The sequence below is a fragment of the Squalius cephalus genome (assembly GCF_949319135.1).
Source record: "Squalius cephalus genome assembly, chromosome: 25".
Lineage (NCBI taxonomy): Eukaryota > Metazoa > Chordata > Actinopteri > Cypriniformes > Leuciscidae > Squalius > Squalius cephalus.
The window spans coordinates 16,217,596-16,245,094 of record NC_137146.1 but is presented as its reverse complement, the minus strand read 5'-3'; the positions used below and the strand labels follow the sequence as shown (position 1 = coordinate 16,245,094).

The window sequence follows — 27,499 nt, the reverse complement described above, 5'->3', positions numbered from 1 at the left end:
GTCTTCGGAACAAGATGGCCGACTCCACGCCTGTGTCTTCGGACAAGATGGCCGACTCCACGCCTGTGTCTTTGGACAAGATGGCCGACTCCACGCCTGTGTCTTCGGACAAGATGGCCGACTCCACGCCTGTGTCTTCGGACAAGATGGCCGACTCCACGCCTGTGTCTTCGGACAAGATGGCCGACTCCACGCCTGTGTCTTCGGACAAGATGGCCGACTCCACGCCTGTGTCTCCGGACACGATGACCTCCGCCACCGAACCAGTGTCTCAGGACGAGATGGTCTCCACCGAGCCAGTTTCTATGGACAAGATGGCCGCTGACACGTCTGTTCCTGAGCCGGAGCCAGTGTCTGTTCCTGAGCCGGAGCCAGTGTCTGTTCCTGAGCCGGAGCCAGTGTCTGTTCCTGTTCCTGAGCCGGAGCCAGTGTCTGTTCCTGTTCCTGAGCCGGAGCCAGTGTCTGTTCCTGTTCCTGAGCCGGAGCCAGTGTCTGTTCCTGTTCCTGAGCCGGTGCCTGTGTCTGTTCCTGTTCCTGAGCCGGTGCCTGTGTCTGTTCTTGTTCCTGAGCCAGTGTCTATTCCAGTCCCTGAGCCGATGTCTGTTCCTGTGCCCTGGCCGCCCGAGGGGTCGTCTCCGCCCTGGCCGCCCGAGGGGTCGTCTCCGCCCTGGCCGCCCGAGGGGTCGTCTCCGCCCTGGCCGCCCGATGGACGGTCGTCTCCGCCCTGGCCGCCCGATGGACGGTCGTCTCCGCCCTGGCCGCCCGATGGACGGTCGTCTCCGCCCTGGCCGCCCGATGGAGGGTCGTCTCCGCCCTGGCCGCCCGATGGACTGCCTGCTCCGTCCTGGCCTCCCGTATTACCACAGTCTCAAGGTCCTCTTCCGCTCCACGGACCTGGCCCTCCATCCCGCCCCCGGATCCGCCTCCGGGCCACCTCCCACCTGGACAGTTTGAGCGTCTGGAAGCCGCTCTTTGGGGAGGGGCTATGTAACGATCACCAGCTGGAGCTACCCTTGTGAGCCACCAGAGGGCAGTCCACATCAGACTATCATATTCACTCACTAACTACATTTCCCATAACTCACTGCCCGGACTCATCATCACTTATCACTGATCACATTCACCTGTACCTCATTCACTGATTGCATTCACCTGTCTCATCATCCTGTTAGTCTGTCTATATATACCTTGTTCATTCACTCACCGCGAAGTCTTGTTAAGTGTTACACTGCTATTCTGAGCGTTTCCCTGGTTGTCTTTTTTCTTGTTTTTGGATATCTTGCCCTGTTTCCTGGATTACTCTCTTGCCTCTGGTCCCTGGATTACTCTCTTGCCTCTGGTCCCTGCCTGTTTTGTTTGTTTGTTTGTTTGTTTCATTGTTTTGGACTGCTTTCCTGTGTATGACCCTAGCCTGTATGTTGGATTACGCCTCTGGATTGCCCCACAAAATAAAGCTGCATTTGGATCTCCTACTTCGTGTCTCTGAGCAGTACGTGACACCGATCAGTGATTGGCTCTTTTATTTAGAAGGCGGGACATATTCCGCCATATTGTACGTATTGCAGTTGAAGTGCACCTTATTTTTATCTGTATTACTTGATGTTGCTGCAAGAGGCAGTGTAAATTATTTTGAATAAAGATTATGAGGGGATGATTACAAAAATTATATACATGGATAAATAAATCAATCATTTAAACACTGCAATATTCAATAAAAAATAAAATTGTCCATTTTGATTTCATGACGAATTTAATAATTCATGCAAAATATATGATGCACACATGCGTAGGCAAATTCACAATTCACATGCACAAAAAACAATTCATGTGCATGGAAAAAATTATATATTGAAAAAAATTATATATTGACCAAAATTTTATATATTCATTAAATACGTTTTACAAATGCAAAAAACACTCCACAGATGTCCAACTGCTCAAAAAGTTTGAAATGTTTACTATTGAATCTGAAATTGGAAATTGTCATTAGTGTGAATCATCATGAATTTCTGTGTATATTTTGAGACTTTCCTGACAGCTCTCTCACACACGTCCATCGTACTTTTCAGCCAGGACTCAAGGAGCACGGTTTTGCACAATATGACTTGATCAGAATGTAAATTAAATATTTACATCAAACATGGCGAAAAAAGACAGGGATAGGCATTTAAGTAAATTCAAATGTTTTTGGATAGTAGTTTGTTGCGTAACACTTAGTTTAGAATAATGGTCCATCCATATTAGTTAGTATAGCTGAAGTGTTAATGTAGTTTTGTACTCCATTACTTCCTGCATAGTTACATATTAATGAGGGACCATTATTCTAAAGTGTTATTGGTTATTGTGACTAAAAACACATTACGAAGACAGTGTTGATAATGAAGCATGCAATTTGCTGAGGTTAGTGCATTGTTTAGCGTAGCTAGGGGAACATTTTTTTCCATGATTTTGCTTGTGTATTTGTTGTTACTATTGTAGTAAACTCAGAAGCGAAGAACATGAGAACTGAGAACATGAGCTGTCGGTAGCTGCAGTCATCAAGTCTGACTAGGGAACTTTACATAGTAGTTTATATACCTTTCAAGGGGGAGGGATTTACATAGAGGTGGAGACACTCTGAACAAAGCATGTAAATTAAGTACATGAGTCAGCTCGTTACTGAAATTTCCACAACCCTGATCTCATCAGCATAACAGTGTCATTCAACTGCATAGATGCTAATCCAATCAGCCTGACAATTCAACGACTGGGACAGGGGCTCCAAGAGCCATTAAAGACAAACGGTGAGAGTCTCAGTTATCTGACTCATTTAACTTACAATAGAGAGAACAGGACGGGAAGGAATCTCTTTGCTGGAAACTCTGTTTAACAGCTGATATCATCATTACCGTAAATGCTAAATTCAATCTACTCTACTTTTTCAGTTTATATACTATTGTATTGGAACCTAAATTAAACATTTTATAAATTTGTAATACAACACTATCCAAAAACATTTTGCTTAGACGTGCATCCAAAGACTTTAGATATACCAAGATTGTGAACTCATATTACTATGAATTGGAGAAATTGCAACGTTCATAAGGAGTCGAATCTAAAAGAGTTGAGTCAAGGTCAGCTCTAGCAGAGGAATCGTTTATTCTATTGCTATGTCTGAAATCGCTCACTTCTTTACTCATTTCTCTGTAAAATTAATTAATAGTAATGATGTTAATAGGTTACTCATCATTTTGAGGTATGTCATCCCTACATTGGACTAATTTGGATAGTCATGCTAAAAGTGTGTTATTTTAATAAAGGGAAATTAGGGCTTCATCCCTGGTTGTGTTTAGTTTCATTTTCATGGACGTTTAGGGTACATTTACATGAGAACGATGTACTAAAAATGGAAAAGTTTTTTCTTTGTGCAGATGGAAAAAATTATCAAAATTATCTCACTTTGTAAAGAGAGATTACGCCTGTGCACATACGCATTCTTCTACAGTGCACGTCTATAGACTGAACACATAATGCGCATATTATGCAAAATTATGTTGTGTAAACGGCCCCTTAGTTTTCCCCCTTAAGTTACATGTGTCCTTTGTTCTAGTTTCCCACCAGTCATTTGTTGTCATGGACATTCATTTACAAGCTCACATGTCTGCATTTAGTTCATTATCTCTATTTATTTGTCGGTTCTTGTCAAAGTGTAAGTGAAGTTTGGTTAATTAAATCTTCTGCCTGTTTCTGTATTCTTGAGTTATTTGAGTTTGTGAATAAAGACTGTTTGAATTTATCATCTTCGTCATGCCTACTAACCAGCACCTCCCAACCCATGACACAATGACTGCTATCTTGTTCTATTCCTGACTCTGTTTTGATGTAAAGCACACAAATTTGAGGAAACGATTCCATCAACTCCTATGGTGAGAGTCAGAGTCGACTCCAAAAATCCTGGAATCAACAAGATGGCGGAATAAGTCCTGCATTTGAAATTAAAGAGCCAATCGGCAGTTGGTGAAGTCATCGCGTCATTACAGCTGTTGTTAGAAGCTGTGTTTGCCAAAGAAACTCTCAGGACTGCACATGCGCATTAGCTGGTCTATTTTTTAACACAGAGCATGAGAAACCACATTTATGAGATTGTTCCTGCTGGTTTGTAATATGTTATTTAAATGTGAGTGTGACAAACAGTTTTTGAATTTTTCAGGATTTCCCCATTCATGTAGATATAATTTGGTTTTAAATGCCCAAAAAAGCTACCCAAAGTCGTTGCAGTATGACCACAGAGTGAACGGACTTTCCATGAAAATATACTCACAAATCCAAAATGATACATAAACTCATGACGATTTGCAATTCCAGATTTAATATTAAACTCATAAAATGTAAACATTCAAAACGTTTTGTACACAGTTGTACATCTGTGAATTGTGTTTTGGATTTGTGAAATGTATTTTATGAATATATAATTTTATTGTGTGCACAATTTTATTTTTGTGAAAATATAATATTTTTGTGCATGTGAATTAGGTTTGTATTTTGTCTGTGCATCACATCTTTTTTTTTTTAATAGGGTCTTCTCAAGGGTTATTTAAAAAACGATACTCGGTTACTCACGTAACCTCGGTTCTCTCTAGAGAGGGAACGAGTATTGCGTAAGGAACTTACGCTACGGGAAAAGTCATCTTTTCTCGAGATACTGAAGCCAAAAAATTATCCTTAATTTTTCATAATTTGTCAACGCAGTGCAGCAGGCAGCACAGCAGAGCTAGAGCGGGCAATACTGCGTGCTCATTGGCTGCCGCGCGGCAACTGCTTAAGCCTACCAGTGAGCCCCGCGTGACGTCATGCCCAATCAGGGTGCGCGCGCCCTCGCGCGTCACAGCCCGCCAGAAGGGGCGGCGTCAGAGCGTATAAAAACAGGGCTCGGAGGCTTAATTCTCTGGTTTCTGTCGAATGAAGCGACATGAGCTCGAGGCGCAAGCACGGCAGGGAACGCAATACTCGTTCCCTCTCTAGAGAGAACCGAGGTTACGTGAGTAACCGAGTATCGTTCTCTTACGAGAGGTTCTCTCGTATTGCTTAAGGAACTTACGCTACGGGAACCCTTTGTCAACGCCGTGCGCGCCATGCATCCACACACAACTCCAGGGGGAGGGGACCCGGGGAGTGAAGAGTGGGGAGAGAGGTGGCCAGCAATGCGGGCCAACACATGTACATAAGCACCCGTAGGGAGAAACAGAGCGGCGCAGCCGGTCTGTATATAAAAGCTTTCCCTGAAAGTGCGGCTCGACCAGAAGAGTCAAATCTAATATCCAGCCTGCGAAGAGCAGGGCATGAACATGATTTTAGACTGCAAGAAGTTTAGCCTGCAAGGCGGGAACTTCCAGGTTATAAAACCTAACAAATGTAGACGGGGAGGCCCAGCCTGCTGCCGTACAAATGTCATAAATGGAAATCCCACTGGACCATGCCCACGATGAGGCAACGCCTCTGGTGGAATGAGCCCGTATGCCCAGAGGGCACTGCAGGTCTTTGGACGCGTATGCTGTAGCAATAGCGTCCACTATCCATCTGGATAGCGTCTGTTTCGAGGCGGCGAGACCCTTGGTGTGCCCACCAAACGAAACAAAGAGCTGCTCTGAGAGCCTGAAGGCTGCAGAGCGCGTAATATAAAGCCTTAACGCCCTGACAGGGCAAAGGAGGTTATTATCGACCTCGCTGGCTGCCGGCGGCAGGGCTGAGAGGGAGATAACCTGTGCTCTGAAAGGAGTACCCAACACTTTAGGGACATAGCCATGTCTAGGTTTGAGAATGACTAACGAGTCGTTAGGTCCAAACTCGAGACACGACGCGCTAACTGATAGCGCATGCAAGTCACCCACACGTTTTACTGAGGCGAGGGCCAGCAGAAAAACGGTTTTGAAAGTGAGGTATTTGAGACCCACAGAGTCTAGCGGCTCGAAGGGAAAAGCTTTAAGGGCCTCCAGGACCAAAGACAGATCCCATATCGGAACCGAAGGTGGCCGCGGAGGGTTCAGCCTCCTGGCGCCTCGCAGGAAACGGGTAATGAGTTCGTTTCTTCCTAGTGCGCGGCCGCGCGCCGAGTCGGCGAACGCAGCAATCGCCGCAACATACACCTTGAGCGTGGAGGGGGACCTGCCCGCGTCCAAGAGCTCTTGGAGGAAGTTCAGAACCTGTGGAACCCCACAGGACTGAGAGTTCAAACTCTTCCCTGCACACCATTTGTTAAACACTGACCATTTAGACGCATAGAGCCGCCTCGTCGAGGGGGCTCTGGACTGCGAGATCGTGTTAACTACCCCTTCTGGCAGATCAGCGAATATTCGTTGATTACCCACGCATGCAGAGACCAGCGCTCTGGATGGGGATGCAGAATTGACCCTCGGGCTTGAGAGAGACGGTTTCTCCTCGCCGGAATCGGCCACGGGGCTGTGTCTGACAGGCTCACCAGCTCCGGGAACCAGGGTTGGTTCTCCCAGTGCGGGGCTATGAGGAGCACTGCGCAGCGCGTTTCCCTGATCTTTGCTAATACCTGAGGCAGCATTGAGATCGGGGGGAAAGCGTATAACGGGACACTGGGCCAAACTTGGGCCAGCGCATCCTCGCTCTTCGAAAAGAACCTTTTGCACTGAGCGTTCTTGCTTGTGGCAAAAAGGTCCAATTTCGCTTCGCCGAAGCGGCGCCACAACGTCTGTACCGTCTGGCTGTGTAACGCCCATTCCCCTGGGGGAACATTGTCCCTGGACAGTTTGTCCGGGTCGTCGTTCAGGTGCCCGGGCACGTGCGCGGCTCTCAGCGAGCGCAGCGAGCCCTGAGCCCAGACCAAAAGGCGTTCTGTTAGAGCACGCAGGGCTCTGGATCTGAGTCCGCCCTGGCGGTTCACGTAGGACACCACTGACATGTTGTCTGAGCGAACTAGCACGTGGTGTCCCCGCAAGTATGGGAGAAAATGCTTCAAAGCCTTCTCGACCGCTAACATCTCCAGACAGTTTATATGGAGGTTCCGCTCTGGGCCCGACCAGGGGCCGCAGATTGGTCTGCCCTCGTAAAGCGCTCCCCAACCCATGTTGGACGCGTCTGTCAAGACCACTTTGCGGTGTGAGATGACTCCCATTGTCACTCCCTGTCGGTACCATTCGGGCGCTAGCCAGGGCTGCAGGGCTGAGACACAGACCTGAGTCACGCTGACTTGAGCGCTGCCCGAAACCCACGCTCCGCGGGGTATTTTCGATTTCAGCCAGCATTGAAGCGGGCGCATTCGAAGTAAACCCAGCTGTAGGACCGCTGCGGCTGATGCCATATGGCCTAACAGCTTCTGGAAACGTTTCAGAGGGAGGTATCTGCCCTTTTGGAAGGATGCGGCGAGGTGTCGAACACAGCGCGCGCGCTGTTCTGACAGCCTGGCCGTCATCGCCACCGAGTCCAGTTCTATTCCTAGGAAGGAAATTGACTGACTGGGGATAAGTGAGCTCTTGGCCCAGTTCACCGAAAGACCCAGGCTTTCCAGATGACTGAGAAGCGCTATCTTGTGAGAGAGGAGTTCCTCTTTTGACTGCGCTAGAATGAGCCAATCGTCCAGATAGTTCAGAATTCGCATGCCCTGTTTTCTCAGGGGAGCGAGAGCTGAATCCATGCACTTCGTAAATGTACGGGGTGCTAGGGACAGGCCGAACGGAAGGACGGTATATTGATACACCTGGCCGTCGAAGGCGAATCTCAAGAATGGCCTGTGACGGGGTATAATCTGGATTTGAAAATACGCGTCTTTCAGATCGAGAGATATGAACCAGTCCCTCGGGCGAATTAGCGCGAGGATCTGCCTGGTCGTAAGCATTTTGAACGGCCGTCTCATGAGAGCCCTGTTCAAATGTCTCAGATCTAATATGGGTCTGAGCCCACCGTCCTTCTTGGGCACGAGGAAATAACGGCTGTAAAAACCCGCCTCGGTCAGAGAAGGAGGAACTCTCTCTATCGCCTTTTTTCGTAGCAGCTTCGCTATTTCTGAATGAAGCAGATGGGCTGCTTCTGCGTTCACTTTCGTTTCGGTCCGGGCTTGAAAGCGCGGAGGCCGACGACTGAACTGTAGCGAATAGCCCTGTATTACCCTGTCCAGCACCCATGTCGACACACCCGGAATAGCTTTCCATGCATTCGCACTCATAGCTAGGGGTCGAATGGCCTCTGAGTCCTGCCCGCTGCATAGCGCGGGACGAGGGACCTGCAGTGGCGGGCGCGCGGTGCGCGCTGAGACAGTGCTGCGAGACGGGGACTCGCTGATAGCAGTGACCGGCCGGATTGCGCTGAGAGAGCGCGCGTGAGTGTTTATAGCAGAGTGTGAACGCGGGGGAGCGGGCACAGGACTCTTTATTAAAACACGGCCGGTGGCAGTGGCGATATCTGAACCCTGAACGTGTGAGACAGAGCGAACAGCGTGTGGTTGTGAGCACTCGTGAGCGGGCACATTTCCTACACTTAACACTCGAGCGGCAAGTGCGCGCTTTATGTGAGTGTGCTCTGTGGGGTACACAGGGGGAATTGTGCTTGTGTGTAGAAATGAACACTGGGTCGTGGGCATATTTACTACACTCAAACACCGTCGGCGTGAGCCGAATAACCAGAATTAACACTCTTTTCCAGATTTTCTGGGCCGCTGTACGAACAGCGTTTGTGTGCAGGCGAGCAAGTTGTATAACTGACTCATTGGCTGCAATACACACACTTTCTGCGTGTGAGAAGCTGGCCGCGAGCTTGGATCAGCGAACAGCATAAAAATTTTTGCTGCCAGAGCCGGGATCGAACACGGGTCTCTGGTGTGAAAGCCTGTTATTCTGCCACTGAGCCACAGGGGAAGAGTGCATAGTCTATCGGTTCGCTCGAGCATAAGAGAGTGTGGGTCATGTTTTTCGTCGGCGATAGCGTGCAGACGTGCGTGTATTATAACAGGCTCGTTGCTGCCACATTAACATTTTCAGCCGCCTAAACTCAGAGGGGGCTGAGAAACGTATGGGAATTGGAGAATGGCCCGGCCTCAGCGGGGCTACAAACATCTCCCTCCTCATTCCGCCGGTGAGTGAGGCACGCGGGGTGCTGAGCATTACTCGTGACCGTCCGCTCTGACATCCCTGAGAACGGCGCAGTTTGCGCGGGAAGCGGGGCGACGGGCGAGTAGCCGGAGCGTCGTCATGTTTTGCAGGCGAGCGTGTAAGGTAACAGGCTCGTTTACTGCAATATTAATATTTCCAGCCGCCTGAACTTAGAGGGGACTGAGAAATATGTGAGAAAGGCGGAAGCCAAGCCTCGGTGGGACTCGAACGCTCTCTTTCCTCCTATCACCGGCGAGTGACGGACGCGGGGACAGTAGCTTTCTTGTAACGTAAAGAAAACTAACCCCGCGACTGTCAGCTTCTGCAATCCCTTGTGAGCGGCGCAGTCCGCGCGGCTCGAACAGAGGGAGAGAGTGCGGGGAGAGCGAGTAGCCAGAGAGCGTTATCATGTTTGCAGGCGTGCGTGTACTGTAACAGGCTCGTTTACTGCAATATTAATATTTCCAGCCGCCTGAACTTAGAGGGGACTGAGAAATATGTGAGAAAGGCGGTAGCCAAGCCTCGGTGAGACTCGAACACTCTCTTTTCTCCTATCACCGGCGAGTGACGGACGCGGGGACAGTAGCTTTCTTGTAACGTAAAGAAAACTAACCCCGCGACTGTTAGCTTCTGCAATCCCTTGTGAGCGGCGCAGTCTGCGCGGCTCGAACAGAGGGAGAGAGTGCGGGGAGAGCGAGTAGCCAGAGAGCGTTATCCTGTTTGCAGGCGTGCGTGTACTGTGACAGGCTCGTTTACTGCAGTATAGATATTCCCAGTAGCCTGAACTAGGAGGGGACTGAGAAATATGTTAGAGATGGAGGTTAGACCGGCCTTGGCGGGTCTAGAACACTCTTTTCTCCTTTCGCCGGGAGACGGCGGGCGGGGGGGAGGGGGGGTAGCTTTCTTGTAACGTAAAGAAAGCTAGCCCCGTGACCGTACGCGTCTGCGATCCCTTGTGAGCGGCACGTTTTGCGCGGCTCGAACAGAGGGAGAGAGCGAGCCCCGTAATCATCCGCATCTCTTAACACACCTTGTGAGAGGCGCAGTTGCGCGGCTCGACAGAGGGAGAGAGAGAGCGGGGAGAGAGAGTGTGTGTCGCAGCGGCGAACACACACAGCATGTAAAGATACATCAGTAAAACACATAATGAGAAAGGATATATCGCCGGATAGCTGAGCTGGCACGGCAGGCTGAAGGCGGCGAAGATTCGTCCGGCTTCCTCAGGCTGTCCTAGGCTGGCTCGTTGCTGGTTTCGACGGCGACGGCTTCTCTCAGAGAGCAGCGATGCGAAGAGCTTCGCTGAAGAGACAGAAATCAGAGAATTAAGCCTCCGAGCCCTGTTTTTATACGCTCTGACGCCGCCCCTTCTGGCGGGCTGTGACGCGCGAGGGCGCGCGCACCCTGATTGGGCATGACGTCACGCGGGGCTCACTGGTAGGCTTAAGCAGTTGCCGCGCGGCAGCCAATGAGCACGCAGTATTGCCCGCTCTAGCTCTGCTGTGCTGCCTGCTGCACTGCGTTGACAAATTATGAAAAATTAAGGATAATTTTTTGGCTTCAGTATCTCGAGAAAAGATGACTTTTCCCGTAGCGTAAGTTCCTTACGCAATACGAGAGAACCTCTCGTAAGAGAACTGATTATATCCTCTATATGTTTATTGTGTTTTTGTAGCATGTTGTTGTTTGTTTTCCTTAAATTTAACGGACATTTATACCGTGTTCACTTTGCCCTGTAGATTCACCACAACCTCCTGAACTTAAACCCACTGATCTGAAAGCAGTGATGGAGAACACAACAGTCAGTCTGAGCTGCTCTGCTGAAGCCCCCTGCCCCAAACAACCTCCTACAATATCCTGGTCCAACATCCCTGAATCTGCAAACATTACAACACAGTTACAGGAGAAACCTGATAAAACCCAGTCAGTGTTTTCACACATGACCTTCAAAGCTTCATACATGGACCACAGAAAGAACATCTCCTGCACTGCTACATATCCAAGAAAAACATCTAAAGACTCAACTGTGGAGACCACCGTGATGCTACAAGTCCTGTGTAAGAGATTTAGAGTAGTTTTGTTCTTTCATTAGCGTAATAGCATTATTATGTTCAGATGTGTACTATTATAACATCTAGTTTATCTAAAGAAGTTTCTGTTTTGCCCTCAAGTTCCTCCAAAAGAAACTCACATCACCATCAATCAATCTGCTTCAGTCTCTGTTGGCACTAATGTGACTTTGACCTGCAAGAGCAAAGCCAATCCATCAAATAACATGACCTTCTCCTGGCACAAACATAGACAGGAGAATCAGCTGGATTTAGTAGAACAACTGATCTTTACTGTAAATAGGAGCAGTGGAGGCTGGTACTTTTGCAAAGCAAAGAATGAACATGGTATTCAGATGTCAGAAGAGATCCAGCTGATTATAGAAGGTGAGTTTATTTCTATCAGATACTAAATGATGTTTTATTAACAAGGTTCGGGAGGAGCAGGTGCAGATAATTAACCCAATTAGCACAAGTGGAGATCAATCAGTAATCAACTCAGGACAAGATAAATAACAGCAGAACCGACCTCTGTTCCTTGACAGTTTATCAGCATCCCACCTCCACCCCTCCTCACTTCTAGTTCCATCTACTCTTACCAACGGGGGGAGTACTCTGGGTTCAGGCAGAAATTCCGAGCTCGGAGCCCTCCACCCGGACAGCACGCCAAATACGCATAACCTTTACTGTAATAATTATATGTAGATGTAGAATGTTTATATTTTTAAATGATCTGCACAGCCTGTTGATCAACTAATCAGGCTCAGTCTCTTCATTAGATCAGTCTTTGATCATTGGCTGTGTAGTGGGAGTTTCAGCAATTCTGTTGACAGTTCTTCTGATAACACTTTTCCTAAGGTAAGATGGTGAATTGTATGGAATAGAGCAACCAGACTTAAGAATAAATGAATACTGACCTGTCATTTCTCTTTGAAACATATAATCTGGTGTTCACAATATGGTGGTACGTTGTGTATTTTATGAATTTCTTCATTTCCTATTAATACAGAGCTCAAAGAGTAAAGGCATCCACTATTATGGAAACCGACGTCTCAGATCAGGTATGTTTTACACTCTTTTAGCAGATCACGTCACTGCCATTTCAAATAGGAAGTGCCATAATAAGCAGATATCAATACCATGCGTTTACAATAATGGTTTATTATGTACAGAAACCAAAAACCGAGGACAGCGGATCCACATAAACAGTCATTTATTATGTTTGCTCTTTCAGGGTCAGGAAAAACAAATGCAGACCATTTATGCTAATGGTGGTTTTGTGTCGGGCGAAGAGCTAGAGATGCCAAAGGATGAGAATGACATAGTCCACTATGGAGAGATTGACTTCTCCACTCCCCAAACCAAAATCCCCACAGTACAGGGCTCAGGACAGGAGACAGTATATGCCGAGGTCAGAGGCCCAGGGAAGGAGATGAACCTGGATTAGTTTACATTAGAATAAATGGCTTGAGTCAACTGTGTTATGTAAGTAAGTTTTATTGGCTTGGCTACAACTTTATTTTTTTATTTATATATATTACTGTACATCACATTCATTGTTTTTTTCTCTTAGTGATTCCAATGTCTTCAGTCAGGTGTTTAAAAGCCACATCATACGTTTTCTTTAATTATGAACTAGATTTGTTTGTTTTTTCCTGTTACTTCTCAGTTCCAGTTTTTCTTCATTCATTCCTCCCTAAATATATCTAATTATCATCCTAAACCTATGTCAGTACATGCTTATGTTTTAGTCAGATGAGCAAATAATAAACTGTTTTTTTGGTAAAAGGGTGACAGAGCAAATGTATGTATTTATAGGATTTTATTGTTTAGAGCATTACACACACTTATTAATTATAAAAACTTTTTAAATTAATTTCCAATGTTGTTTTCAGGTACATTTTGTGTATATTTGATCATTACAACTATAGTTTACTTAAATGAAAGCGATTTCAGTCAGATTAGTTCAGAGCTGATCTTAAACACCTTTTACAGTCAGGTTATTTCATATTGAGAAACAACAACAGCAACAAAACATTTATAAAAATTAAAAAACCATGGAAATTAAGAACTTCCTGTGAAGTTTTAAATGCTCAAAAGGTTTTTGAATAAAGACAATTATTTAATAAATAATGGTAGTAGAGTGTGTTTTATTTGGTCTGTTTTGTGGAAGTGAACAGACTTTATATTAATGCTTCTGTATTTTATGTAACACCGAACAATGAACTGAATGAATACAGGACTTAAATACAGGAATACAGGAGCTAATGAGTTATTTAATATAGGACAACAGTTTAACGGAATCATGAACTAAGGGAACAAACTGAGACATGGAACTAGGTCAACTTAATATGAACAGGAACAGAATCAAACCAGAACAAAACATAATCCTGACACCTTATATAATCAATGATTACTGAATAAGATTAGCCTCAAGATCTACTAACTAACTATGACAAATGATAAAGAATTACTAATTAATTACTAATCACAACATTAAAGGTGATCTAAGTAACATTTTTACCTTAACTGAACAGCTTCGGAGTCATTGGAATGGTTATATTACTTATTTTGAATGGTGGTCGTTTCGCACCCCCCTGGTGCCCGTGAGTGGAAAATACGCACTTGCAACAGCCCGCCGCGTCAGGAAGTATCGCGTGATATCAGGTCTCGTGATGTAAACAATTGCTTTACCGCCAAAAGAAATCTGCTAAAATGCTGTCATTATTGCGCTCCCTCACGATGTTTGAACCCGAATGAAGAAGACGTTTTAAAGAATGTCCCATCTGCTTTGATGTCGTTGATCTACTAGCCTCTGGTGTCTGAGAATCGCCAACGAGTTTTTACAACAGTGTTGTCAAATATCTATTCCGAAGCTGTGGGGGGAGCTCTAGAGAGAAACCTGCGAGCAAAAGGCGAGAATACAGCGAAGAAATCCCGAAACTACTGAGCGCTGCTTTAACATGTCCGAGACATAAGCAAATTGTCTTTTTTACCCTGAACATGGTCATAACTTGCATCATAAGAACTCAAGTGTTACCTTATCACTCTGCAGGAACTACTAGTGATCTGGGGCCGTAGTCACAAAATATTTTATCTTACCACTAAGATTTCTCCTAAATAGCAGTAAGAGTTCTTAGTTAAGAGTTTCCTCTTAAAACCTATTCACAAAGCTGCTGAGACCAACTTTTAGATATTGATTAGGAATAGAGTGAAGTCTTTGGCTAAGGAACTCAAACTTGGGTCACTCAAGCTGCCCACAAGGCTTTCGGCCTAGACAACATTATTTTCAACTTCAATGCAATGTTTTATTTCACAATGCATTAATTCAATGTATTTTGCCTGTACATAAATGAACCTTTATGTCATCGCAGATTAAAATCTATAAATCAAATTTTTTATTGCATTTATGAAGAAAAGACTCAGCACCCAAAGCTCTATCGCCTGTTGCCTCCTCTATGGTGTACAGTGTCTTTGGGTGGATTGCTGAGGCGGATCGCCAGCAACAGCCATTTTAGGATTGTTTGTGATTTGATCTTAGTGACTTAGGAGTCCTCTTGACTACCCAGTGTTTCCTCTATGTTGATTAGTTAATGGCGGCCCGCCACGGCAAAATTTTTGCCGCCACGGTAACGTTAGGGCTCTACAGTGCGACCATTTCACTCGCATTTGCGCCTAAATATGTCTGTGTGCGATCATGAAAAGATATTTAGGCGCACTTGTGCGACTGACCCGATCGAAGATTTTTTTTTGGCAGCCGCCAAAGCGGTTTTTTCGTCCCGCCAAAGTCTTATTTGACCGGTGTGTAATGTAGATAAACTGCTGCGCTTGTGACAGCTGGGCGCATGTTTAAAAGAACGAGAGAGCGAGAGCGAGAGCGCGCGCCCTCTGGTCGCGTGCGCGCGAGCACTCTCTTTGCGAAGCAAGGTTCCACGTTTTAATGAATGGTTAAACGACTGATCTTTCCAACACTGAACTCACGAGACGTCTGAATCGGTGTATAACAGATCGGTAACACTTTACAATAAGGTTCCATTTATTAAACTCTAGTTATAACTACATTAGTTAACATTAACTTTTAATAAACTGCACTTCTACAGAATGTATTAATCTTTGCTAATGTTCATTTCAACATTTAATAGCCTACATTATTGAAATCAAAAGTTGTATTTGTTAACATTTAGTTAATGCACTGTGAACTAACATGAACAAACAATAAACAGCTGTATTTTTATTAAGAATAATAAAGATGAATACATTCAGTAACATGTATTGCTCATGGTTCATGTTAGTAATAAACTAATGTTAAATCAAACCATATTGTAAAGTGTTTCAAAAAAATCATTTACAGAACAAATAAGAACGTAAGGTGTGCTTACCCCCTTTAGTACAGCCTATATGGTTAGCAAGATTTAGCCTTAATAAACTACAGCATTTACAACTGAATGGTAGCCTATTCAATTGTAGATGGTAGAAAATAAGACTATTAGTTAAAATAAACTTTTTAATGCTACTTTTTCTCCCTGCTTTTTTATATTGATATGATTATATACCAAAATAATCTATAAAAGAAGGATTTTATCTTACAAAGCTATGAAATCCAGAGGTAAAATCACAGCTTTTTTTTTTTTTTTTTTTAAAGTGTTGGCCACCGAAGACCATTTTTGACCCAGGTAAAACCCTGCAGGGCCAACAATGTTTGTGTGCGGACATTCACACTTAAAGCAAGAATCGCTAGTGAGGCACGAAATGTATGAATTTAGGTTTTTTTTTTTTTTTTATGCAATTTATTTATGACAGCCAGTGTAATTGTTTTTCTAAAACTGAAAATATTTAATGTTCATAAGGTAAACTTTTGTCACACAATGTGGCACAGTAATATTGTGCCGTTAAAGGAAAAAAAACACAAGTGCTCCTAATAAAACAAGTTACCATAAAGCCCGGGCTGTACGAAAGCCGTCTATCAGCAGTGATTGTTAAAGTGTATGTCGGAGAATCGCGCGGTTGTTCGGACAGACCTGCCCCCACTGCTAAAAAAAATCCTAAAGGAAACACTGCTACCCCTAACTTTTCATAGATTTAGGAGCTGGTTTTAGCGCTAAAATGCTATGTGAAATACTCTTAGAGCAAAAATTTAGTAGAACTTAAATTAGGACCGAGACGCTCATTATTTTTATTTATTAGTTTCTCTTAAATCGGCAAGTTAGGAGTTATTTTTAGCCTTAAGATGTTTTGTGAATACGGCCCCAGATCACTTGTAGTTCTTGAAGAGTGACTACTTAACACATGAGTAATTATGATCCTTTATGACCATGTTCAGAGTAAAAAAGACAATCTTCAAGAACGACCTCAGTCCTAAATTTGCTGATTATTTGTTTCCATATTAGTTAATGGTAGTAGCCAATGTGCTGATATGCATTACGTCCTGCATGTTACCTTTTAATGTCGGACCATTATTCTAACGTGTTACCAAGATCTGTTTCATAATATCAACTAATTAGTCATTTAGATGATGATTTGGAAATGACCTTATAACAGAGACAGTATGAAGCTGCTTTTGAGGTAAGTGTCACCAAGAGTCTTAAGCTTTGACTTAAGTGTCAAAAAAGTCTTAGTAAAAAGTAGGACTTGTAAGAGTAGGAGACTTTTACAACTTTCAGTAAAGTATAAGACTGATTCTTAAGAGCTGACTGAAGTGGGACTTAAGTGTTGTAAACTAAGGACTACAATGATGTCAACCCAAAATGGCCGCCCTCAACCACTGAATCAGCCAATAGTGAGCCTGCGAGGGTGAGTACATTAAACATCATTTAATGTAATTATAATCAAATAATTTAATTAAGACACTGAAACTTTAATATTTAAATTTATTTTTTCAAAATTGCTTTGCATTGTGCAAAATTATCACAAATTAGTATTGATGCTGTGGAATCCCCTGGAAAAGTGAGGCAAAGGAAAATCGTCAGATTCACCCTTTATTTAAATAGTATTAAAAATGTGTTAAAGATTTTGTAAGCGTATTGTGTAGTTGTGCCTGGAGTCAATTCTTTATTTGTGATAACAATAAAACATTCTAAATTGTACAGACATATTTTTTAGCCAGGCTGTCATACAAAGAAATTATGAACACATGGAAAAACAAGAGAGGACAATTAAATATTAATAAATGACTATGTTGCAGACAATGTATGATTTTTTTTTTTCTCCTGTGAGCTTTTTAGTTTTTCTAAAACCTGTAGCTGTAGTTTGCCCTTTTTTGTCACTTAATATTTAACAATATTACTGATCTGCCTGCATTGACACCATTATATGAGAACTGAACTGAGCTGGGCCGGGTTTCCCGATAACGATGTATCTTAGCTCTTAAGAGCGCTTTCTACGTGCAAGGTTACGAACGCTCGCAGCAATTCCACGAGCGTTTCCTAAAAATGCACTTAACATGAACCCGCGAGAACGCGCTCTACGTGCTGCTTAAGAGTCGCTGTCCATTCGTGAAGTTCTGAACATAAACATAACCATATATGGAATCGTATTCTGAACGTTTAACCTAATAATTGTCATCTGTTGTGGATTAGCAATCAAGACAAGTCTATATAAAGCACCTACAGGCGGAGGCACTGATAAAATGGCTGAACAAAAAAAAAACAAAAAAAACGAAAAGATACCTTTCAAAGAGATGAAATTAATGTCCTTTTAGATGAGATAGAGTGAAACAAAGATGTAATTTTTAACAGATTTAAAGGATTTTTTATTTATTTTTTTGTTCATTACATTAGTTTTGATTAAAATTATTAGATTAGGCTAAATTATTTCTTTTGTTTTGTTTTCTGACCTTTTTAATTATTTAATTTATACATTAATTTAACCAACAACAACAACAACAAAAAAAGAGTAATAAAGTGTACAATAAAGTACAATCAAAACCTTATATTATAATCACATTGCATTTGAATAAAGTTAAAGGTGTAATCTGCCGGTTGTCCTGCAGGTGTCCTCATAAATCTGTCTTCTTACGATGCACTTGGGGATGTACGGTTACTCCAGAGCACTCGTAGATCTACGAAGATTTTCAAGTACTACTTAAGCTACGATGCTTTTGGGAAACAGACCATAATATTAAGATCAGTCGTACGATCGTTTTTACGATCAACTTAGGCTTACGATGCTTTTGGGAAACGCAGCCCTGGACGATGACATCATACACCCGCTCTGGAGAACTAATGATTCTTTTACAATGGAAATGAGAGCTTTAGCATAAGTTCTGCCAGGAAGACTAAATTGTTACGTCACTTATTACCTTCTCAACTGTACAATTGTGTTCTAATACTTGTAGTATAAAAGATTGGTTAGGTTACTTACACATGTCTTCGCAGATGCTGACGCCTACATTCACCTCCGTCCTCCCCACCACCAACAGGATGGTCCCTGTCCATACCTCCCGGGGTGTCGGCTGCACCCCTGCCTTCGTCTTCAGGCAGGAAATGCAGATTCCGTACCTTCGGAACACAATACTTGCTTGCTGGGCTGTTAATAAATTTATACTTGTTTCTGTATTTTGCCTCCCGAGACTTTCTGGTAGAAATTAATCAACACTGAACTTACTTAAGACAGACAATGACACTATATTTTCTTCTAGAGCTGCTGTACAGCCAAGACTAACATTGTTGCATTATTTTCCTGTTAACTCTGTAAAGCTGCTTTGAAACAATCTGGGCCCGGTTTCCCGATAACGCTCACTCTTAGCCTGCTAAGAAGACTCGAAAGATATATCTTACCAAAGTAGTTTATGTTTTTAAGTGTGTTCCCCGAAGTGTCTCTTGGAAGCTTCTTAAATCGCTGCCGCTTAAGTTCAACTTAACAAAGGCGCTGTCCCAAGTGAAGGTGCTGAATTAGTTGGCATCGATTGCTCAGGAATCGATTTTACACTTCACACGGTGCATTACAGCGTTAAGAAAGACAACACGTTCTAGCCAAATGAAACATTCCTCAAATTATTCCAGTAACTTTTATTTTAACATAGTGTAAGTTATCAGTAAAATATAGCCTATTAATTAAATGGTTAAATTGTCAGTAATATGTTCACACAATATGTTGTGATGGGTAGACGAACCGGGTATCCCTCGCTAATCATCCACCCTCCTTATCCCGTTGTGCCACTTGTGCAGCTTCTTTACATGGGTTTAACGACTTCTAAAAATTATGTAATTATGCTCTATCTATGAGATACCTTATTTATCCAGAAGGAAATTAAACAGTGTCATTCTAAGTGCACATTCAGATATAAAGTCTCATTTGAAGAGGCTGCGTAAAGACATTAGTTTGTAATGTACATTATCTGTGTGTTTGACGTAAAGCTATGCATGAGGCAAAGCAGTGGAAAGGGAATCCTCTGACAACCATGTGACCTGCGTTCAATGCCCTATAAATGAATGAAGATGAATCAGCTATGAGACGTGGTCATTTGGGCATATGTCAATTTTTGATGCAGAAATTCTAACGTGTACGCTCCTTTGTCAACATTAACCCTTAAAGAGTTTCTGTATCCTGGGGGATACAGTCATTTAACAGGCTGTGGGGGGAAGGGCCATGGTGGGAGGGGCATTATGTGGTTGCAGTTGATGAGAAACACTGATGGGGTGATGGGTCATGTAATCAGGTCATGTGACTTTATGCCAACATTCCAAATATTTGTATCAAAATCCAAAATGGCAGCATACGTGGACAAAGACACTGGCTATGAGGGAAGTGTTTTTATATTTTTCACGGTTATGATATTTTAGAGTGATTTTGTTTTAGAAAATAGTTTTTTAAGGATAGTTTTACATGTTCTTGTGGATATTTTTTAAATAATCTTCTCACAACTTTGATTATCAGGCATTGAATGCCTGTATCCTGGGGGATACATTGCCCATATAAGGGTATTTAACAGGGCTGATCACTCACAGATATTCTTATGTTTTGAGGCCTGTTCTCTACAGATATTGAATAGGATAAAGGTTTTTCTTTAACTTGTAGTGTAGTGTAGTGTAGTATAGTGTAATGTAGTGTGGTGTAATGTGGTGTAGTGTAATGTAGTGTAGTGTAGTGTAATGTGGTGTAGTGTAGTGTAGTGTAGTGTAATGTGGTGTAGTGTAGTGTAGTGTAGTGTAATGTAGTGTAGTGTAGTGTAATGTAGTGTAATGTAGTGTAGTGTAGTGTAATGTGGTGTAGTGTAATGTAGTGTAGTGTAATGTAGTGTAATGTAGTGTAGTGTAGTGTAATGTGGTGTAGTGTAGTGTAGTGTAGTGTAATGTGGTGTAGTGTAGTGTAGTGTAGTGTAGTGTAATGTAGTGTAGTGTAATGTAGTGTAATGTAGTGTAGTGTAGTGTAATGTAGTGTAGTATAATGTAGTGTAATGTAGTGTAGTGTAGTGTAATGTAGTGTAGTGTAATGTAGTGTAATGTAGTGTAGTGTAGTGTAGTGTAATGTAGTGTAATGTGGTGTAGTGTAGTGTAATGTGGTGTAGTGTAGTGTAATGTAGTGTAGTGTAGTGTTATAGTGTAGTAGTGTAGCAATTAGAGGCAAATTGTTTGCCAGATTATAATTATCAAAAGTGAATGCCAATTATAGATTGACAATCATTAATGCTTTAATGACATTAGAAAATAGCCAAGGCTAATTAGCACCATTTTAGTTCTAATAACAAATAAAGTCAACTTCATAAATAGTCCTGTATCCATTGCGGACATTTTTTTTATTAGTATATATATCATTATATATAGCATAAAATCATTGTTGAGCCACAACATTGTCAACATACCATAGTTTGACTTGCAAACAACGCTAAGAGAGAGCTTACGAATGGTCTGGACCAACCTTACGAAAGTGTGACTTACAGAAGATATACTTAGCGTACGAACATGTCGGGAACCGTGCATTAAGGTTAAGAGAGAACTTAAGTACTAGGTTAAGAACTACTTAGAGATAAGAACGCTTTGGGAAACCGGGCCCTGTATTGTAAAAAGCTCTGTAGAAATAAAGGTGACGAGAAATAATTTTGTCAGATAAATACCTTCACTAAGTTTAGTGTTTTGTTCTTCCCTCATATTTTAAAATATTTAAAATATATAAATATATTTTCCTCATAATTTGATGGTTTAAGCAAACTTGTAGGGTAATAATAAATTAAAAAAACTCTGCACATCACTTTTGGCCACTACTGTATATTTGGTGTGGCATATATGAGGAAGTACAACAGTCAGCATACTACATATACATTATGTATATGTAGTATGCTGACTGTTGTACTTCCTCATTTTAAAATAACGGGTGACACTTTTTTAATATGTATAATACATATTAAAAAAGTGTCACCCGTTATTTTAAAATGCTGAACTACGGAAATCATATAAATTTGTTATATTAAATTTAAAGTATAGTGTGTATGTATTACAGCATGCTTGGAACTTTTTGGACAAGAGTGTTTTGTTTGTGTTTTATTTGGTCATGGAAATTATTTAACTGTTAAAACCACAAAATATTTGCATAATAATTGTATGTGAAGAGAACAAAATTATTCACTTCTGTTTTTCCTTGAATTACAGATTGTACTGCTCTAGGTAAGGATGTTCAATCATTTTTCAAGACTATCACATTTAAAAAAATGTTTTTAAAGGGTAGCACTTTATTTTACAGTGTCCTTGTTACACGTGCATGTAGTTATAGTAATTACTATAAATTGTGCATAATTGCATGTAACTATAACCACACCCAAACCCTATAGTAAGTACATGTGGTTAATTAGTATTACTCAGTACTTAAATGTAAAATGTACATGTAACACGGACATCTTAAATTAAAGTGTAACCAAAACAATTAATTATTGATATACATTCATGTAAGACAAAATATTGAAATGAAAATACGAATCATAATAAGATCCTAATGAGGAGACATACAGAAAATATAATGCTTAAAGATTTGAGAGTGTCTTTTTTTTTTTTTTAAAAAGAGTGAGACTGTAAATTCTCTTTGTGAGTGTCTTTGTGTGTGTTTGTATCTGCAGAACTCAAGATGTATATCATTCCGTTCATGACTTTTCTGTTCATAACGGATGAACTTGTACTGGTATCTTCAGGTGAGTTCCTTGTGCTGTCTAACTGAAAATAAAACAAAAATTTAAAACATAAAAATTAATTTAGCTTTAATTTTGTACCTTGTATTACACTCATTTTGCAAAACAAGATATTTGAAGGTGTTTGTATGTTTATATTGCTGTTCTGTTTTCAGAAACTCCAGTATATAATGCAAAATTGCCAAGCAGAATAACAGCACTGAGCGGCTCTTGTGTGCAGATACCTTGTACATTTGAAGCGCCAGAGAACGAACTGAAGAATGCAACAAGTATATTTGGCTTCTGGATGAAGAATTATCCTTATCCCGAACCATGGGCTTTGGTAGTTTTTAATGGAAGTACAAACATCAGCAAAGGATTCAGTCATATAGAGATAACTGGAAATCTTAGTCAGCGTGAATGTACCACAGTTTTTTATGATGTCATGAACAATCATTCAGACAGTTATTACTTCAGGGTGGAAATAAAGCCACATTGGAAATACTCATATCTGAATCCCATCAACATTTCTGTCTCAGGTAAGTGGGGCTCCACTATAAACTATATTAATCTGTTGTGACATATTTACATTACTCACTGATTATGATTCATGATTAATTCCCTGAATATTTTTATAACTAAATTGAATGGTGTCCTCCATGGTTAAAAAAGAATGTTACAATTGATTGCCCTTCCCTAAGCTTTGCCTATGAGCCAGATTAGTATTATTAAAGTCAGCATGAATCAAAAGTTGTGATAGTCTTTTCTATGTGGCGTATATCTTCATTGTTGAGCGGAAACTTTGTATCTCCACATTTGTTCATTTTTATTTTAATAAATACTATTGATCACCCTGTACGTCTCTCTGTGGGATTTACAAATATCTGACCAATGAAAAGTATTAAAAAGAGCTTGTGACTAAACCTCGTAACTCCACTGGATCCTCAATCTGTTGGTAAAACCTTGTCCGTCTATTGTGAATAAAGTGCAGTTTGGAGGCAGTATTTTTTTATTTATTTTTTTGCAGTGCAAGGGTAAATAAAGAACTGTTTGTCTGTAGAACTATATAAAGGTATTTGAATTTGAGGAACAGAGAAGAGTGTCTTAGTCTAGCCTAGCCATAATGACATGAAATTTTGGCCAAATGACAGAAAAGACCGAGCACCCACATAGCTACAGTAAACTTTATAACCTGTAAGTTAATGAAAACGTAATGTGATGTTTACTCTCTCAAATGTGTCTGTTCTAATGACGACAAAACAGGTATGTCCAAACATCTCTGAAATTCTCTGGTAAAAAACCTAATCATTCAATTTTAGCTTGACTTTGGTAGAATGTTAATAATATATTGACACATGCAAGTGTCTGACCATATAAAGCCACAATATCAACTTTGACAACACAGTTTTTAATCATTTTTAAAATACAGTGTTTTTCCTGAAAAGTAGCGTTTTTGGAGATCTGCTATTTCTGCAACAAAGTGATGATATCTGAGTAATATGGTTTCTTAAACAAGAAAAAAATTAGGGTGGGATTTGATTTTGTCAATGGAGAATTGATTTGAAGGTTGTGGTTTGTTAATGATTTGATGTCACGTCAGAGAAGAGAAGAGATGTCGCTGCAAGAGGGAGGGGAAGTTATTTTGATTAAAAATTATGAGGACACTGTGGGCACATGCTTAAAAAAACAACAATAATGAAATGCACACATAAATCAATTATAATAAATTCTAAAATATTCAATAAAAAATAATAAATGTCAAATTTGATTCCATTTTGACTTAATTCACGCAAAAGATATGATGCACACATGCATAGGCAAATTCACATAAAACTTATTTCACATGCTCAAAAAACAATTCATGTGCATGAAAATTTGCAAAACATATTTATAAAATACATTACACAAACACAAAACACAATCTGGATTTACAGTCTGGACGAGTCAACATATTGAAAATCGAGTAGTGTATGATGGTCACACACTCGGATTCCATCCAGTCAAAGGATGTCAAACATATTTGATATGTTTCACTATTTTTTTTTTTAATTCATGTGCCCTCAAAATCTTAATAAAAAAAACTCTCCCTCCATCTTGCAACAACATGCCTTCTCTTCTCTGATGGTGTTTTTCGGCATGAGGGCGGGATAACCTGCCACTCACATGAGATCACAGCAGTAGCAAACCACAACCAACCAATCAATTCATCAATCAGACAAAATCAAGTATCTGGGTATGCGTATTGATTTTTGAAGTATGTTTGTAGTTGTTGTATGTTTTCCTTAAATGTAACAGTATTTTATAACATGTAAACTTTGCCCTGTAGATTCACCACAACCTCTCATCTTTAAACCCACTGATCTGAAAGCAGTGATGGAGGAAACAACAGTCAGTCTGAGCTGCTCTGCTGAAGCCCCCTGCCCCAAACAACCTCCTACAATATCCTGGTCCAACATCCCTGAATCTGCCCACATTACAACACAGTTACAGGAGAAACCTAATAAAACCCAGTCAGTGTTTTCACACATGACCTTCAAAGCTTCATACATGGATCACAGAAAGAACATCTCCTGCACTGCTACATATCCAAGAAAAACATCTAAAGACTCAACTGTGGAGACCACCGTGATGCTACAAGTCCTGTGTAAGAGATTTAGAGTAGTTTTGCTCTTTCATTATTTTGTTCAGATGTGTAATATTAAAACATCTAGTTTATCTAAAGAAGTTTCTGTTTTGCCCTCAAGTTCCTCCAAAAGAAACTCGAATCAAGATCGATCCATCTGCTTCAGTCTCTGTTGGCACTAATGTGACTTTGACCTGCAAGAGCAAAGCCAATCCATCAAATAACATGATTTTCTACTGGCACAAACGGGGACAGGACAATCAGCTGGATTTAGGAGAACAACTGACCTTTACTGTAAATAGGAGCAGTGGAGGCTGGTACTTTTGCATAGCAAAGAATGAACATGGTATTCAGATGTCAGAAGAGATCCAGCTGATTGTGCCAGGTGAGCTTAATTTATAAATTTGACAAGCTAATTCTAATCAAATGTTTTATGGCTTGACTGTGTCTCATTTTGTGTATAATCTACTGAACACCAACATCTGTTTATTTCTGTTTTTATCTGCCACCCATTAGAATTATCTGTGCGTTTGATCACCGGCTGTGTAGGAGGAATTTTAGCTTTACTCTTATTTCTTCTGGCCACACTTTTAAAAAGGTATGCAAAGACTAAATATGATGTTCCACAAATGTTCATGTTTGTGATTTATGTATTTCCTGTTGATACAGGGCACAAACGGCAAGAGCATCCAGTGAATCTATTGTTAGGGAAACTGATCAGGTAAGTTCTACACTTTTTAAGAGGACTGCATTATTGCCATCACTAATGAGAAACATCATAATAGACATTCTCATAAAATGTAAATAATGACTTTTTTTGCTTTGTCAGGATCGTGAACAGATCGATTGCATTTATGTAAATGATTTCATAAAAAGAGTGAAATGACAGATGCTGTAACATAAATCACATGATCCATAATGAGATATGGACTTTTCCTCAAACTGCTGCTTGTTCAAAATGCTTAATTAAAATGAGCTCAAGCAACACAATTGCTGTACATTTTGGTTGTGTTCAATCTGCTTAAATATATGTAAAATTTAAGTTTACTTAATCCAATTGTGTTGGATTACAACATGAATGATTTGTGTTGCATTAACTGAAACTGGGCGGTGCTTGTTAGTTCCCAGCATGCTTTGCATATGATTGAATTAATGTTAAAATTAAGTGTTATTTTATGTGTTTTTTTGTTTTGTTTTTTTGAGAAAATGAGAAAAGACTTGATAGAGTGTAATTGTGTTTAATGTTCAATTAAATTGGAATTATTAGAACCATTTAAATTACTGTGGGTTACCATTGTGTAGAAGAGTGGAGCATTTTGAGGCTCTGGACTGATTCAATTGCTTTGGCTGAAGGAACATGTAAATCTTAACATTTAAGTTGCTAATATGTGCTACTACTAGAAAATTGTTAGGTATAGTCTATCAAATCAATTGTGTGTCGCTAAAACAAATGAAATCTTAATGGATGAATGAATATATAAATATGAATACCTGAATCATGTCAGGGAGCCTTTAAAAGTTCACTTTGAGACTACTTAAATGGGTTGTTTAAAATGACTTCATTCCATGATGTTGAAGTTACATGAACAAATTATGTTTGTTTAACGTAACCCAGTTATGTGGAACCTGTTAACATAAAAAAGTTAATTAAAGCCAACATATCTTTTTTTTTTTTGAGTGTGTCTTCTCAAAATCATAAACATATGATTTAACAGAAAATGTAATCTGCTTGGATAATATATAAATGTGTTGTCAACAAAATAGCAACTTTGTCTTTTGTCTCTGGTTAGGAAAAATGTAACACTATACAATAAGGTCCAATTTCCACATTACTTAATTAACAATGATCAAGATAGGCTATTTGTTACAGTATTTATTTATCTTCATTGTTTATTAATCTCCGTTGTTGTTAGATCATCTTATAGTTCAGGTCAATTAAATAATATTAACCGATACAACATTTGATTTTAATATTGTATTATTAAAAGTTGAAACGAACATTACGATTAATTTATGATTATTATCATATTAGTTCACATTAACTAATGCAGTTAACTGATGTTACCAAAAGGAACCTTATTGTAAGTGTTACCAGATTACATGAGTAATCTGTCATATGTTTAGATTACTCCTTCAGAAAGTTGGAACATTATGGTTTTGTGTCTTTTCTGTCTCTTCCCATTTTATTATTAATTCATGTCTTCATGAATTCAGTGGTCATTCATTCCCAGTCTAACCATATGTTTTTAAAGTACCACCTTATGCCACGGGAACATTTCTTGCAACATAATAAAGCAATAATTCACCCAAGGCTCTTTGTTACAGCAAATTTACCATGAAGGAAGACGGACGATCATTTACAACATCAGTGTTTGTGTAGATCATCTAAATTACATGATCAACGTTTTCCATGTCATGGTTCCTAAGTATGGGCCAGTCCTAAAACACCCTTACAGTTTTTGCAGTTGACCACTTGTCTACTTATATGACTTATTTCCATAGTTTGGCCAAAGTGATCAAGTGGGCATGAAGCCTGCAAAATGTTTTAAGATTTTTGTTTACTCAATGGGACACACTTAATCACTGCATGATTGTGGTGCTTCATTTTCAGACATTTTACAAATGACATCTAATCTCTGCAGTCTCTGCA

At 40.8% G+C, this 27,499-nt stretch overlaps 2 protein-coding genes across 2 annotated transcripts; both read left to right on the top strand.

Moving 5' to 3' along the window:
* The first annotated feature begins 2,544 nt into the window (after positions 1-2,544).
* Positions 2,545-13,258, top strand: LOC307153331 (uncharacterized protein). Its single transcript, XM_079862710.1, has 6 exons — positions 2,545-2,783; positions 10,826-11,143; positions 11,258-11,521; positions 11,914-11,992; positions 12,144-12,195; positions 12,369-13,258. Exons 2-6 carry the CDS (start codon positions 10,873-10,875, stop codon positions 12,579-12,581), a joined length of 879 nt encoding a protein of 292 aa, XP_079718836.1. The 5' UTR covers positions 2,545-2,783; positions 10,826-10,872; the 3' UTR covers positions 12,582-13,258.
* An 8,456-nt stretch (positions 13,259-21,714) lies between these two features.
* Positions 21,715-27,157, top strand: LOC307153330 (myelin-associated glycoprotein-like). The gene is made up of 8 exons (XM_079862709.1): positions 21,715-21,732; positions 22,179-22,250; positions 22,403-22,765; positions 24,553-24,870; positions 24,971-25,234; positions 25,366-25,447; positions 25,519-25,570; positions 25,679-27,157. Exons 2-8 carry the CDS (start codon positions 22,187-22,189, stop codon positions 25,733-25,735), a joined length of 1,200 nt encoding a protein of 399 aa, XP_079718835.1. The 5' UTR covers positions 21,715-21,732; positions 22,179-22,186; the 3' UTR covers positions 25,736-27,157.
* Positions 27,158-27,499: the final 342 nt, after the last annotated feature.

Coding starts and splice junctions, on each gene's coding strand:
- LOC307153331 (XM_079862710.1), top strand. CDS start 10,873: ATGGAGAACACAACAGTCAGTCTGAGCTGCTCTGCTGAAGCCCCCTGC. Junction 11,144..11,257: donor CGTGATGCTACAAGTCCTGT/GTAAGAGATTTA, acceptor TTTGCCCTCAAG/TTCCTCCAAAAGAAACTCAC. Junction 11,993..12,143: donor CTGATAACACTTTTCCTAAG/GTAAGATGGTGA, acceptor CTATTAATACAG/AGCTCAAAGAGTAAAGGCAT.
- LOC307153330 (XM_079862709.1), top strand. CDS start 22,187: ATGTATATCATTCCGTTCATGACTTTTCTGTTCATAACGGATGAACTT. Junction 22,766..24,552: donor CATCAACATTTCTGTCTCAG/GTAAGTGGGGCT, acceptor TTTGCCCTGTAG/ATTCACCACAACCTCTCATC. Junction 25,571..25,678: donor TTGTTAGGGAAACTGATCAG/GTAAGTTCTACA, acceptor TTGCTTTGTCAG/GATCGTGAACAGATCGATTG.